Source organism: Dermacentor andersoni, chromosome 6 (assembly GCF_023375885.2).
Source record: "Dermacentor andersoni chromosome 6, qqDerAnde1_hic_scaffold, whole genome shotgun sequence".
Classification (NCBI taxonomy): domain Eukaryota; kingdom Metazoa; phylum Arthropoda; class Arachnida; order Ixodida; family Ixodidae; genus Dermacentor; species Dermacentor andersoni.
In genome coordinates, this window is record NC_092819.1 from 86,161,407 (window position 1) to 86,176,154 (window position 14,748).

General features: G+C 49.4%; 1 protein-coding gene across 1 annotated transcript in view; it reads right to left on the reverse strand.

Moving 5' to 3' along the window:
- LOC126522497 (sodium- and chloride-dependent GABA transporter 1-like) overlaps nt 1-14,522 on the reverse strand; it is a 65,713-nt gene extending 51,191 nt beyond the window's left edge. The window contains exon 1 of the mRNA XM_050171249.3: nt 14,104-14,522. Within this exon, the coding sequence (XP_050027206.2) occupies nt 14,104-14,440 (337 nt within the window). The 5' untranslated portion in view covers nt 14,441-14,522. The remainder of the gene's footprint in view (nt 1-14,103) is intronic.
- Nucleotides 14,523-14,748: the final 226 nt, after the last annotated feature.

Sequence of the window (14,748 nt, forward strand, 5' to 3'; positions counted from 1 at the left end):
AAATGTATTTGCTCAACACTTCTTTATTCGTTGTGCAAGTGTGTACTTGTACGTATTCCGTAGTTTTCATCGATCGCTTCTTTCCTTTGCCTATACACTTACGTGCACATTGCACCTAGGGCATTGTCGTGAACGCTACGTTGCTCATATCGGTCCAAGCGCGCTGACACTAAGCGCTCGTTATTTTGTTTATTTGCGTGCGTGCGTCCTTAATTGCTAATTTATTCAAATAATTTACGTATACAATGAAATGTCGGGAATAGCCGGCAACGAAAGTTGTAAGCTTTTCCAGTGTCGTCCAATCAATCAATCAATCAATCAATCAATCAATCAATCAATCAATCAATCAATCAATCAATCAATCAATCAATCAATCAATCAATCAATCAATCAATCAATCAATCAATCGTGCCCCGGAATGGAAGTAGCGTCCATTCCGAAGGAGAGGGAACCAAAATTAACTGACGTTCACTAATATGAGCGAAGGGTCGGGTATTCCGTAGCCTCCCGATCGCTCTAACCTTCACCAACCATGGGACTCAGCGCGCGTATTTAGTACGTGGCGTTCGAGCTTTGCTTTCTGTCTGGTGACGCCACAGTTGCGTTAGCACTATTATTCTGAACCACATGAAATATTTAGAAAGCCACAAATCAAATATAATATAAAACAAATTCATAGGAGGAGGCATATGATAAAAGGCAGACAGAAAGTGGGGGTAGCAAACTAGGTGCAGCCTAGTTAACCTCACTGCGTTTCCTATCGTCACTGAGTGATTTCTTCTGACGACATTGGAAATGTTGCCAACTGTTGTGTCGCTAGCTCATCCGCAAACAATAGATTGTCAAATAACCAAAGGATGATAACACGAGGTGCATGAAATAAAAAAAAACGTAAAAAAAAAACGATTCGGCAATAAAGCCCGCTTGGTTTTCGCTCTCTCTATTTTTCTTTCTTTTTACGTAGGCGACATGTAAGAAGGTTACAAAACGTGTTTATGAAAATACCCCTATAGCCGAACCCGATTCCAAACTGATCATCTTTTTTTCCGCTAGTGCAAAGTAGCAGGAGAGTGAGAACAAAGCAGGCTCAGGCAGACAACCCCGTCTTTCTTCGAATGAACTCTCTCGCCCATTCCAGATATTGTACTTTCGATCAACGTCATCACAGTCTATAAACGCACTGTCGGTTTTAGACCTTCTCGAAGCTCGTAGAGCATTGGCTCCAAGCAGGAATTTATGCATTGCGTTTATAATGCATTCCGCGTCTTCAGTGCATCCGGCTGTGCGTGCGCCGTATACCCCTACACGGTGCATGCATAAACTTACTGTGAACCGCGTGAAAGCGGCTAGCGGGCGTTGTCGCGAGTCGGGTAAACGCACGTGGGTACTAAAAGCGGCAGCCGCAGCTGCGTAGCGTCAATATTTACTTTCTCATGCGGCGGCAAATTAAAATGTACCGCGCAGAACACTGAGAACAACTGCTGACGAAAACGAGAAGCGAAAGTCAGCCGGCGATAAGCAGGGCTGTCGCCCTGGCCCGCCATCTCTGCGTGCTTAGCTTGAACGATTGGTCGTTCGACGCGTGACAGTACGTAGAGAGATGTTCGAACCGACATCACGAAATTGCCGCCCTAATTGTCGCGCCGCCTTTAGCTCGGGGTGGCATTGACGAGGGCTCTCTTTCCTCATCCCAGTGGGTGACGCGCTTATACGTTCGACTCCTCTTGCGAAGCCGAAGAGGCTGTCGAGCTGTTTCAGTGCCTCAGCGCCATTGTTCAACTTACGACGCGAAGCGCCGCTCTAGCTCCGACCGGTATCAAGCCGGCTGGATTTAAGACAGTATTCAGAAGCAGAGATTCCGAGACCGTGACGTGAGCGTCGTTGCTGCAGGGAGCAATGAGAACATTACTGCAGGTGCTGAAGTCGACGCGTCTCTGTGACCGTGGATGTCGACTCGGTGTGCGTCCTCACGCGCGCGCTCAACTGCTCTTTCTCTCGCCACGCTTTGTCTCTCTCTCTCTCTTCGTCCCTCTATCACTTTCCTCCAGCGCAGGGTAGCAAACCGCGCACCTGGTTTAACCTCCCCGCATTTCCTTTCTTTCTTATATCTCATCCGCCCCGGTAGCATATACGTGGCTACGGCTTTGCGCTGGCGAGCTAGAGGTCACTGGTTCGATTCTATAGCTGCGGCGGTCGCATCTCGGTGGGGGCGAAATGCAAGAAGGTTCGCGTACTTAGATTTAGCCGCATGTTAAAGAACCTGAGGTGGTCAAGATTAATCCGGAGTTCCATACTATACGGCGTGCCTCATAATTGCATCATCGTTTGCATGCGTAAAACGCTCATAACTATTTTTTTTTTCTTTCTATCTCATTCGCCGACTTCTGCTCCTGGCCTTTCCACAACAGCAAATTGCAATGTGGAGAAACACATTCCGAGTCGTCGCAGGCGTTATTTATATTCCAAGGCGATTAGCAGCAAGGACATTACGCGACACGAGTGGGCAGATACATGCAGCTGATTTTCTAGGACCTTGCGACAAAAATTGCGGCGCAATCCGAACCATGCGAAGGCCGCGGTAATTACTTTGCGTACGCCAGTCACGGCTTCTAGACACTGAGTAAACGGGTTTGATTTGTTTGTTGCTCATCGCAATTCTTTCTCATTTTTTTCCCCCGTCCATTTCGCATCGTTTCAATCAGTCCGCCTGAAGCATATATAGCAAGCCCTCGTACGAAGCAGGGCTCACATCTCCAGCTTCCGTGAAACTCTCTGCCCCTCTCCCTCGTTAACGGTGTATTTTTGAGCCCCTCGTATTGCAAAAATAACCTAAATAAAAATGAGGGAAACCCGCACCACCAAGGTATGGCAGGTTTAAGCTATACCTCGTTAACGGTACACAAATGCACTGCACGTGTAGCTTACGTGCACGCGCAGCTTATACGGACATCGCGCTCGGTGACACAAGCGCGCTGTCACCGCGCCGAGAACGACCCAAATAAGTTCCACATGGCTGCCGCGTCGTAGCCGCGACGTGTACGGCACGACGCATTCAACGCGCGCTTTTATACGTGCCGCCGTGTGCAGCCATGCGATACAGGCGTACTGCCCACTCGGTGCTTTCCCAGCTCGTCGAGACACAAGCGCGCCAGTTGAACCATACGTGACTACGAAGCGCGAGACGCGATAACGACGTGCCGACAGGTGCGACGAGCGCCGTGGCTCCGCCTGTCCACACAGTGCCAAAGGCCCGCGAGCGTTCTTTCGCATTCTAGTCAGAGTAAAAAAATGCAACCGCAGCAGCCGCGAGTCGAACCCTGCGACCTCGTGCTGCACGGCAGAACGCTACAGCGCTGAAACATTGAAGCGTGTACGCGTGTATACCTTGTAGAATGCGTTCTGTGTGAAAATGAGTAGCTGACGTCAATAAAGGCGATAACCCCTAAATAGCATGCAATAACATAAAAAGAAAAGAAAAGAAAGAAGCGGCAGCAGCGCAGGTTGTGGAAGAAAGCAAGCCTTTCTTGATGTAACGGCGAAATACCACAGGCAGACTGCTCGAAGGCAGAAGACAAAAGGCACAGAGTCACCTCCTTCGTAAGACCTCGCTGGCGGTTAGACCTTTGTATAGACCTCGCATGCCGCAGATCCCTATCGAATGCACCGGTATGTATGCTTTAGGTATAGCGTGATGCAGAGAGACTATATATTGCTTTGGCGGTGGCCTTGGCGTGTTTGCGCTGGAGTCGCAGATGTCATTGGCCATATGCGACGACTCGCTAGTTGCGCGCCATCTATAGAATCCGTACGAGGCCCGATGTCGACATCGATCAACGAACGGAGCAGCGCCGAACCACAATGCCGCAGTGCAGTCGAGGCTAGGAGCTATGATGCACTCGCGCCGGGAACCTCCACGTGAGGCATTCCGCGCTAGGCAATCATTGTCGCTTTTACGTCAGACAGGCTCGACCGAGATGACTGCTTGACTGTTCTTTCTTGAAGTCCGCGTGTTCTAGTTCGACCCGAGTTGAAACGCGACAGCAAAAAAAGCTCAACCTTGAAAGGCTGTTCAATTCATCACCCCGTTGAGTGCAATATATATAAATGACGATGATTTATTACAGCATATTTGTATTATTTAGCGCAGCTAATTGCGGAGAATGTATTCACATCATCACTTACAATCAGGCGTCCTTTCTGTATCGCTTTCTTTTTTTTTCTCTAAACCTATGAAGATGGACAAATACTAGCAATCAGCAGTTAAATAGGTTATTGTCATAAAAAAAAAAGAAGTAGAGTAATAAATCAGTTTCAAGAAGGTTAACAAAGGTAGGCTCAAGAACTCTTCAAATGAATTCCGTCATCGGATCTGGTACTGCTTACAATTTGCACGTGAGGCGAATAGATATAGTGGTGGGTTGCGCAAACGCTGTAAGATCGTGTTTTCCTACGCAGACGTTTTCCTTTCTCTATTTTCTTTCTTTTTAAACGCGGGACGCTATGCTGCACGCAACTATTGCGACGACGTGGCGGAAACGTGCGCGGCCTGTTCGAAGTCTTGCTCCTTCTCTCTCACTCTGTCGTGTCGAGACACTGCATCGACCAGATGCTACGAACAAAGCGCGCGCTGCGGACAAAAGGAAGTCATGATAAAACGAGACCGCGAAGTCGTGCCGCAAAGCAATCGGTTGCGGCGGTTGCCTCGTTGCCGCCAGTTCCGCCGTCGAGTTCGCTTCAGCGCGCCTGGCGTGCACTAACCTGTCCAGGTGTTCGCGGTCCAGACGGGCGCTCTCTCTCTCTCTTTCTCTCTTGCTGCTTTTTTGTATGGCGCTTCCAGAAATGTACAGCGTGCGAGTGGATAGAAAGCGAGCGCCGCCTAGTGCGCGCATGGTGCGCCGCTGCACGGCATGACCGCTATAGACGAGATAAGGTCTGCAAGCTTCCAGACGAAAAAAAAAGAAAAACTTGGACCAGAAACTCACTCGCCATACGAGTTTTGGTTAACATTGTGCATGGCGTTTCGTTCCCCTCTAACGACGAACAGAAATACGGAGGGAACTACCGTTGCACGGAGCTAGTCGGAAGAGTGTGGATCACAAATTACAGGCACCGGGACTAAGGGTGCAGGACTTGGATTGCAATCCCCGAATACAGGCGCAGTCCAGAATTTCAGGCGAAGGAGTCGAAGGCGGCTCGTCCCGAGAGTTAAGGCGAATCTGGAGCTGGCTACAGCAATGTCCTCAAGGGGAACATTAAATTAAGCTGTGTTAGTATAAATTAAGCTTCTGCAAAGCAGCAAGCGGCCACTTATATTGTGAGGAGGCATGCCATGCAGAAATCATGCATGCATCTCAATAAGATCTTAACCGAAAGTCAGCAAAAACGCAACGGAATTTCAATTACAGCTGTAACTTGTAAGGGTGGGTAAGCCTGAAAACACGTATTGGGGGGAGGGGGAGAAGAAAAAATCACCACCCAAGCACTCCGTACCGATAATTAAGCAGCGAAGCTGAAACGCGCGGCCCCGGTTGTTTACCACTAGGTTAACCCCGACGGTTCATCAAACGACGGCTTGTTAGGCCGCCGGACTCTCGGCAACGGTACGCAGTTGCTGCTTGCGCTCAGCTGCACGAGCCTGTTCTTGTGCACGGGCTGCAGCAGCGGCTCGTTCCCGGTTATGTTGGTAGCGTTGCTGATCGAAAGCTGCCTGCTCCTCAGGAGTACGTATGACGCGTGGCCTACCCATTTCGGAGCCGGATAGAAACTGCTGCTGCGCGCGGGCGCTCGTTTGCGACGGAGAGCAACGACGTCACTACTGGCGCAGCCAATCGCGCGCCTCTCTTTCTCTTTTTTTTTTCGCGCATGCGCATGGGGTTGCACCGGAGAAGTTTTCGGCGTACAGGCGACAGACGGACGGACGAATCGGCTAACCATATACAGCTTCGCTGTAAAAAAAAACACAAAATATACCGGGAGCAACGCGGCTGTAAAGTACTCACACTAGCTTGCCGTGCAATCGTGGATGTTTCGTATCACCTGCTCGCGTCTAAGGAAGGCTCAGACCATTGTACTTTAATGTAATTAAACGCTTCAACCTAGAAACTTTGGAAAATGTTTTGTACCCCAAAGTACCACAAGTATAAGAGGATACTAGCAAAACACCTGTGGTGAGGGTTAGGTTAATTACGTAACTCTAGTCCATTTTTCGTAAAACGTAAACATCAACCTGCGGCGACAAACGGTTCAATGAAGTAGAATGAGGTGCGATCAGGCCAAAAATGGGGCACAATAAAAAGTGATCGCACTAACTCGCAATGTCTCTGCAACTTACAGGTTGTCAGCGGAGCGACATCTGTCGTTTTTCTACCGCGTCGCTCATCGTCACTCGACTAACCTTAATGTATACTCACTGGAGACTATAAGCTTGTGCGCAGATTTGAGGTGCACGTTTTGTTTATACCTCACGTCTAGTCGGTTTTTTGTTCTAGTTCATATTGGACAATCTAGATACCAAGTAACGAAGAAAAAGAAATCAAGGACAGGACAAGAAGCACGGTTTACAATAGCAAACGCGACACGCTGCTCTGATTACATTATATTTTTCGCTGACATTACATTAACTGCGCCGCCAGCTGTTGCTCGGTTCGTTAGATTTAAAGCTGCAGGCGGTCAATGGATCAAGCCGGCTCAACAGACGGAGCGTGCTTCTAAAGTTTTTTTGTTTAGTTTTCTTGTTTTTTTTTCTTCCCAGTTTTGGTCCACTCGCCATCATACGTCGTTCAGCGTGCAGCTTGGCAGACGAGCGCGACGGCTGTCCGTCAGAAACGAATTCATTGCGTTACGAGCAAAACAAGAACTGAATTATGGGACGCTCCTTTCACGACTGCGTACTAGGTAAAGCGCACCCGCCGTGGTTGCTCAGGGGCTATGGTGTCGGGCTGCTGAGCACGAGGTCGCGGGATCGAATCCCGGCCACGGCGGCCGCATTTCGATGGGGGCGAAATGCGAAAACACCCGTGTACTTAGATTTAGGTGCACATTAAGGAACCCCAGGTGCTCGAAATTTCCGGAGTCCTCCACTACGGCGTGCCTCATAATCAGAAAGTGGTTTTGGCACGTAAAACCCCATAATTTAATTTAATTTTTAGGTAAAGCGTACCTGGACATCGCATATAACAGCAGGTCGTGAAAGGTCACAAAGCGCTAAATCTATAAAGTCGCAGATCACCCATCTTGCAATCTTTCGCTGGAAGATGTCTCCCAAAAACAGCCCGATCGCTTCCTTCGAACTTCGCACTCAAACAGCGGCTGCGATGACGCAGTGGTAACGCCATCGTTTCTTTATTTTTTTTTTTCATGAGGATCCGGAGCAGACTGTTTTTTTTTTTTTTTTTTGTGCAGGACAAAGTGCGCGAAATATGGCAGCTTGAAGCTTCAACGTGTTTTCAAGTGCACTGTACTATTAAACAATGAATTAGCTAGTCTGGGAGGACGAGGCTGAAAACTTATACGGATTTCTGTAGATGGAGCCGATATCCGTATTTTGTTTTTATATTGCTTCATATAAAGTCTGCGTTAATGTTCAGAAAAGGTTACTTGCATTATCATGAATCTGATTGCGCACCAAGCTAGTCTGATTCAATAGCCCGCTGTTCTGCAGTACGTTTAGTAGCAGGAACCGAAATCAGAACGAAAGTTATAGTCATGACCATAGTTTAGACGTACTCCATAGGAATCGAGCAAAACTCAAGACCAGTGCACAGAAAATGAGTATGAAATCATGAAAAACTCGATGACGACCCATCCAAAGTTATCTGCTGACAATATGTCGAAGTGAAAGTGAACCCTGCTAACACACAGGAAGCTCGCACAAAACTACAAGTGCGTAAATGGCTACATACGAAGAAAACAAAAACAAAAAATGCAAGTCGCCAAGAATGAACAAGCAGGAGAATGAACTGTAAGAGTTATTCGATACACGACAACACCAGCGAAGCCGAAAAAGGAAGCGTGTGATAGGTTAGTACAACGAGCGAGTTAGTGTAGCGAGCAATCAAATAGGCCCATCGGAGCTCCGAGCGTATGAAATCAGGATTCATGAGATGCAGCTGCGGAATCAAGAAAGGTAAAAAAAGCTCAAAACGACTGACGTCAGTTATAGTGCCAGCGCCATGGCTGTCAAAGCCAGAGTTTACACTGAAGGGTAAGGTCGACTGTAAAACGAGAAGCGACGGTATCTACGCATGCAGGCAGGAAGGCAGCAGAAAAAAAATCGCATGCAAGACTAACGCAAACCAGCCCTGTCAGCAAAAAAGCGGGCAAGCCTACTGCGACGCAGGCGCCCAGCAAACAGCATGAGAAACTACCGTCCCAGAGGTATATATATATATATATATATATATATATATATATATATATATATATATATATATATATATATATATACGAAGATATGGTAAAACTAAATAGTTGGGGAAGAGGTGACACCTTGACGTGCGGGATTCCAAGATGTCAATCAATGGAGGGAACATGATTTTGGCACGCGTCTCAGTTTGCGATGGCTGTCTTGTTGTTTTCATTTTGGCTGCAATTGACGCAAGCACAGATCGTGGAATATGCGTGTGTCAGTGATCCACAATTAGCATTCTCTCAGGACCCCTCGGTTCGTCGGCGACAGCTCTGGCCGAACGCCGGAAATATGTCCGGGTCTACGAACCATGCTCGCCCATCGCAAGCCTGGCGATCCACGGTCCCCAAGTCAGCTCAGGTGGCGCACGCAACACTAAGCCACGCTCCACTTTTCAACATTCCTTTTTTGTGTTTTTATAAGAGAGCTAAGACTATTTTGTAAAAGCGTGGATAACAAAAAAAGAATGTGAGCGCTGTTTCGTAGTTTTGAGTTACCTATGGTTAATTTTTTTTTCTTTTTATTGGCGTTAAGAAGGTAATGGTACTTGTTTTAGCGCTAAGGGTCTTCTCGAAGTAACGTGAAGTCAAAAACTCCTCTACTAGGCCGCCCTATAGTCATCCTGTGTAAGCCCATGCTGTTATGATGATAATTACGGAAATGCAAGAAGAAACAACGAGACACCGAATGACTATGGAATGCGAACACGAGAAGCGAGCGCAAAACGCAAGTCGAGCCGATGCGTAGCGTTTTACAGTATACTTAGCATATGCGGAATCGGCGCGTTTTTTTCAAACAGCTCATGTTCGCGTGTATCATTGCCCGATAGGCTGTGCGGTTTCTTATTAGCGAATTCGCGTTCCTAGATGCTCGTGGAACGTCGCGCCATCGAAGCCACAGTGTCGCCAGATCCTGACCAACGGTAGGTTTTCTTTTTTTTTTTTCGTCATTCGATCGTAGCAATTACCGCAAGGAACAGCAAACTGCTTTTCTGTTGTTGCTTTTCTTTTTTTTTTTTTTCTTTTCTTGTTTGAACGCTGTTTCAGCGGAAGCAACGGCTGGATCTGGTGCTCGGAGCCTCAGGACACCGGGCAAGCCACAGAGCAGCTTTGAGCTTTTGTCGACGTAACCGACAGGGTTGAGTCGGCGGGCAGCCAAAGATAGACCATCAGCGACAGCTTTGGCTATCGTCGACATTCTGTCTGGTGACGAGCAGCGATCTCCTTAAAAGTCATGCAGCGAATCTTGACTTCAAGCATGGCGCCTTCATTCTGCTTGCGCCGCGGTAACGGCGTAATTTCATGAAGGCTATTGTCACCGAGGCGCGAAGGCCAATAAAATGTGAATGTCCCTCATTGAAATAACGCCGCAACTGTGGTAATGGTGGTGATGATGGTCATTGAATTTTATTTTCAAATGATGCGGTGGCATATTTCACTACACTCCAGCGCGTACTATTTAAGTTCACGTGCAACTTTACTATCGTTAAGCATGTTTTAATTGCAACGATTTGATGTCTGCAGAGAACGTGTGATTGCACCGTTCTGAGACTACATACGTTTGATTGGGATTGTGCGTCACGTGGCCGCTTCCTAGGGACGGGAACGCGACGCTGTGAAGACGCGCATTAACTGTCCAGTGCACGCCGTTCAATAAACAACAACAACAACAACAACACATTGCAGACATTGGAACAAAACAGAAAAAAGAAGGAATGAAAGAAACAGATTGAAAGTACGTTCTCGGGTGTGGGGATCACGCTGAGCTTCTCTTTTGACTGGCGTGGATAAAGACGTATGGCTTAAAGGTTCTTATTGCTGGCTGCAGAAAATGCTCTGGCGACAAAACCAAGCTCACTCACGAGTACCTACGGCAAGAAAGGTCGCAAACCGCGGCTGTTGTCGCATGCCCGCCATGACAAACGACGAACCGGACTCGATGTTTACAAATAGCGCGAAGAAAAAAAAAAGGCGCAGAGACACACTGGACGCACAAATGTAAATGTTTGCTTCTAAAGAAAACACCTGCACTGCCCGAACTTTGCGTGCGCGACAATGACTGAAACTTCACGGAGCACGCCGCGGTTGGCTTGGTTTCAAAAGGAGAAATAAGATGCCCCAAGATGATGAAATTTTCGGCAGTGTTAAGTCATTCACTCCTAGCTCTATGGGTAAGACCTTTTTTACAGGGGTCTTTCTACGGCCTTTGTATAAGGCCTTTGTTTCCCTTCGTACTATCCTCTGTTTGTAGGCGCGCCGGCCTAAACACTTTGCCTTTCAATGAGGAACTTTCACTCAAATTATTTACAGCGCAATACAATTGACTGGCATGACGACGTCTATGGCAGATAATTATGCGGTAACATTATATATATACGCACGTAACGCCGAACAGACAGGGACCACCCAAAGGCCCAGAAACCACTGGTGGAGCGCTTAAATGATTTCCATGCTTGGCGCGTACTGCAAATTGGATGCAAATACGGCAGCTAGTGAACTCTACAAAGGCGCCAAATGCAATGGCACCGAACCCACCCAAACTGTATAGGCCTCCTAGAAACGAGCGCGACGGAGCTGCGCTGCATGTTCGCTTTTTTTCTTTTCTGGATCGCGGTGAACAGAGTTTGACGTTCCAAATGGACAAATGGATTGATCTGTGCCGAGAGGGTTATAGCAGAAACTTATACAACGTATTTATTAATAAGTGATACTCGCTGCCTACTTTTGACGCTTTCATTTCATTGAGAGCATTCGCACGTGTAGCAGCGCGCGCTGCTAATATTACGGACGTTCCCTTCGCCTTCTGCTGAAGCCTGTCGCTCAGTCCACATGTCGATGTTCATTCAGCTGTAGAGGTATTCTGACAAAATAAGTCGATCGTGTAGGTGTGGCAATCAATGTACTGTTACATTTCTTTCTTTCTTTCTTTCTTTAAAGCATTCGGAAAGGCTAACTGATGAAAGGCACTCATTGTTTTAAACGTATAGTGATTCACACCAAGGGAGCTTATTTGTTGCATTCTTGAACTTCTTTTGTTCTTCTTTTTCTCTCAGTGCTTACTTATTATAAAAATTTATTCGTCGTTTTTTTTTTTCCCTAAGAGGAAAGTCAAGAAATCCCGCCTTTGTAGTTCATTATGAAATAGAAAGAAACGCAATAAAAAAAAGCATTTTTTTTCGTGCTCGATAGGCATAAGCGGCAACTATCATTCAGCAAACGTTGGGCGTGGCGCCTGATTTATGTTTATGCGCTCTCGAGTGGACACCAGCGATAACCAGCAGCGACCGCGCGGTCGGGCTTCCGGAAACAAACGCGACCGCTACTGCACCGTCCCGAAACGTATACAGCACGCACACACGTGGCCACTCTCACACACTCACACTCGCACACACTCACACGTGCGAAAGGCGTTCGACCGGCCCTGGAATGTCGCAGGCGCGATCTGATACCTCCATCGCCGCCCTTACGAAACTAACGCCGACGTCTGACTTCGAGAGCAAAAAGAAGAAGCAGAGGATAGAAAATGTGGAACGCTGCTCTGGCGTGCTTGCGCGCGGAAGGTGGTGGCGGGGGGGTTCAGCGATAGCATCGAAAAATGGAGGGATTAACGCCACGGTGGACGCACGCCGCTCCGAAGATATACGGAGGCGGCACCGTCCCAAGGTAGCGACGACCTCGACAAAAAGGTCGCCGCGCGACCACGGAAGCACATTTATATGGCGAGCGCATTCCTTCTCCCAGTATAAAAAAGGGTTGGGACGCGGCCACCGCAGAGGAGGTGGCGGCGGCGGCAGATAACCGGAGAAAGGATTACACCGGCCATTTATCCTTTTCGCTGCCAGACAGCCGGCGGAGCCGTGACTCTCGCATGCCAGTGGGAAAAAGAATAGGGGAAAAAAAAAAGACAGACAGAAAGAAAGGGTGCGGGGAGAGACTCGCACGGGAATAGAATACGAACAACCTTGGGACGACGGAGACGCGCAAAAACGGAGCAGCGACGGATGCGCGCCGCAGACAGAAAAGGCAGCGGCAGCACGATTTTTGCTCTTGTTCGCGACGTGCAAGACGAAGTAGTAGAAGCCGAGCGAGCGAACTTGCGAGCGGTCGAAGAAACGCGCGAGAGGCCCAGCGCCGCGCCGAGCCCCCGGTGCAGGAGCGCGACGCCGCGCGTTCGACCTTCAGGCAACCCTGGGAAGGGGGCCGTTCCGCATGGCACGTAGATGCGCCCCGAGAGCGCGCGCCGCGCGAACGCTCTTCCCTTCTCCCCGACGAACGGCTTTCCCACCCAGCTCGGTTTTTCGCCGGGACAGCCCACCGATTCTCGCGAGCGTCCCAACCGGGGGAGAGAAAGCGTCTTTCTTCGCCATCTTCTCCTATCTGCTGAAAGTTTCAAGACCGTGGCTGAGGCTATGCGAGGTTATAAGACGGAGAGGAAGGGAACGACTGTTTTGCTTGGAATTCGGCCGCGAAACCACTTGAACGGTTCGTTGTGGCCTTGCTAGAGAAAAAAAAAAAAAAAGTAAATGCCAGGTGGCGCATGTGCTGTATTATCGCGTCGTGACGTGAGCTCCATTCATAGAGGAAAAGCATCGCGTAACGCGAGTTCCTCCTCGCCACAGACAGAACGCTGGTGAGCGGAGACACAGTGGCAGAGCACTCCCGTATCGATCCCCACAGTCGCCGCCGTCGGCGCACAGCTAAGGTCGCGAACCGCATTTTTGGGAGCCGTGCCGGTCCTTCCTTTCTCGCCTCTTATGTCGTCCCCTCCCGAGCCTTCGTGTGTTTACACTGTGCCGCTCGATTGCTCAATGCTGCGCTAACATCTCTAAGCCTCCCGTACAGAAGCAGCCCTCCACAATTCTCCCGTTCTTCGACTGCCTTTTCCCTTTATTTAGCTAAGAGATAGAGGGCGCTGCGGAGCCAGCAGCCGCCAGGGGGAGGGGCGGCGCGTAGAACCACCCGCCGCGAAGCATGGTACGCTCGTCGGCGGCAAACGCATTCGATTGCACAGCACGTAACAAATAGCAGACACAACAAGCCCGGGCACACTGCCAACGGCACAAAGCATCACAACGCAACTGCTAGAAGTCACTCTGGTGTCTCCTGACTGTACAGATGGTACTTTTCCGTCCTTCATTCCCCATTACTACCCTTTCATCAAGCCCACTGGTTCAACAGAAATAATAGGCCCATCACTAACGGTTTTCGCACCGGTGTGGAGGAGCTTTCCCCTAAACTCCTCCCCACAAACTGCTAGTACTAGAGGATAGCAACTTCATTACTGAAATCTTTTGGGTCCTGAAGAAAGTTAAATAAAAGCCAATAGACAAAAACGATCATCGTCCATCGTTAGCCTGTCCGTGCAGCTCGGCCTCACTCAAACCGGAACGTCGGGATAACGTGGTTCCCTAAATGACCTCTCCGCGCAAGAAAAGAAGAAAGAGAAAAACTCAGCTGCACGTGACTTCGATATTAGCAGTTTGGCACAAGTAGCGTATTTCATTTCTTTTTTGCACAGGCGACCAACTGAGTACGATTTTCACCGAGAATAGGGCCCTCATCGGCGCGCACAAGAACACATTCACCACCCATCACCACTACAAGGCAAAACGCTGCCGGCACCATCGGTCAAGCACACGCTGCCCACAGCCCGCAAAAGAAGCAACATCAACAGAGCAGAAGACACAGCGTACTGACCTCCTCCGTTCTCGTAGGCCAGGTAAGGAAACCGCCACACGTTGCCCAGTCCGACGGCATAGCTGACGCAGCCGAAGATGAAGTCCAGCTTGCCGCCCCAGTTGCCGCGCAGCGGCAGGTCCTCTTCGCTCGAGCCCAGGTCGTCGGTATTGCTGGACTCGGGCTTGGCGGGCAGCGCGTCCACATCAAGCAACACCTCGTCGTCCACAACCACGACAGCGCCGGCGCGGGGCCCCAACGCCTCTTTGTCGGTCGTCGGGGCCACTTCGTAGTCCCCACCGCCACCGCCGAACGGCGAACCCACCAGGGCCTCGAGAAACTTCTTGTCCGTCTTCATGCGTCGGCCGGCTCGCTCCTACTGACTGGCGCCTCCACGCAGCTCCGGATCTCTCCCGCTTCCCGGCACGCCGCGGCGCGCGCGCGCACGGCATGCGGCGCGGCCAGAGATAAGAAAAAAGAAAGCAGAGCTGCCCCTCTCTTTCTCTCTCTCTCTTGCTCTCTCTCTTTCGTCTTCTCCTTCTCTCGGTCGCGAGTGCACGCCGTCCGTTGCTAGAAAAGAGAAAGCGGGAACAGGCAACCGAGCGCGAGAGTAAAAAGAGAAGAAAAATCTGTCCTCCTCCACGTCACCTTTCTCTCTCTCTCTCT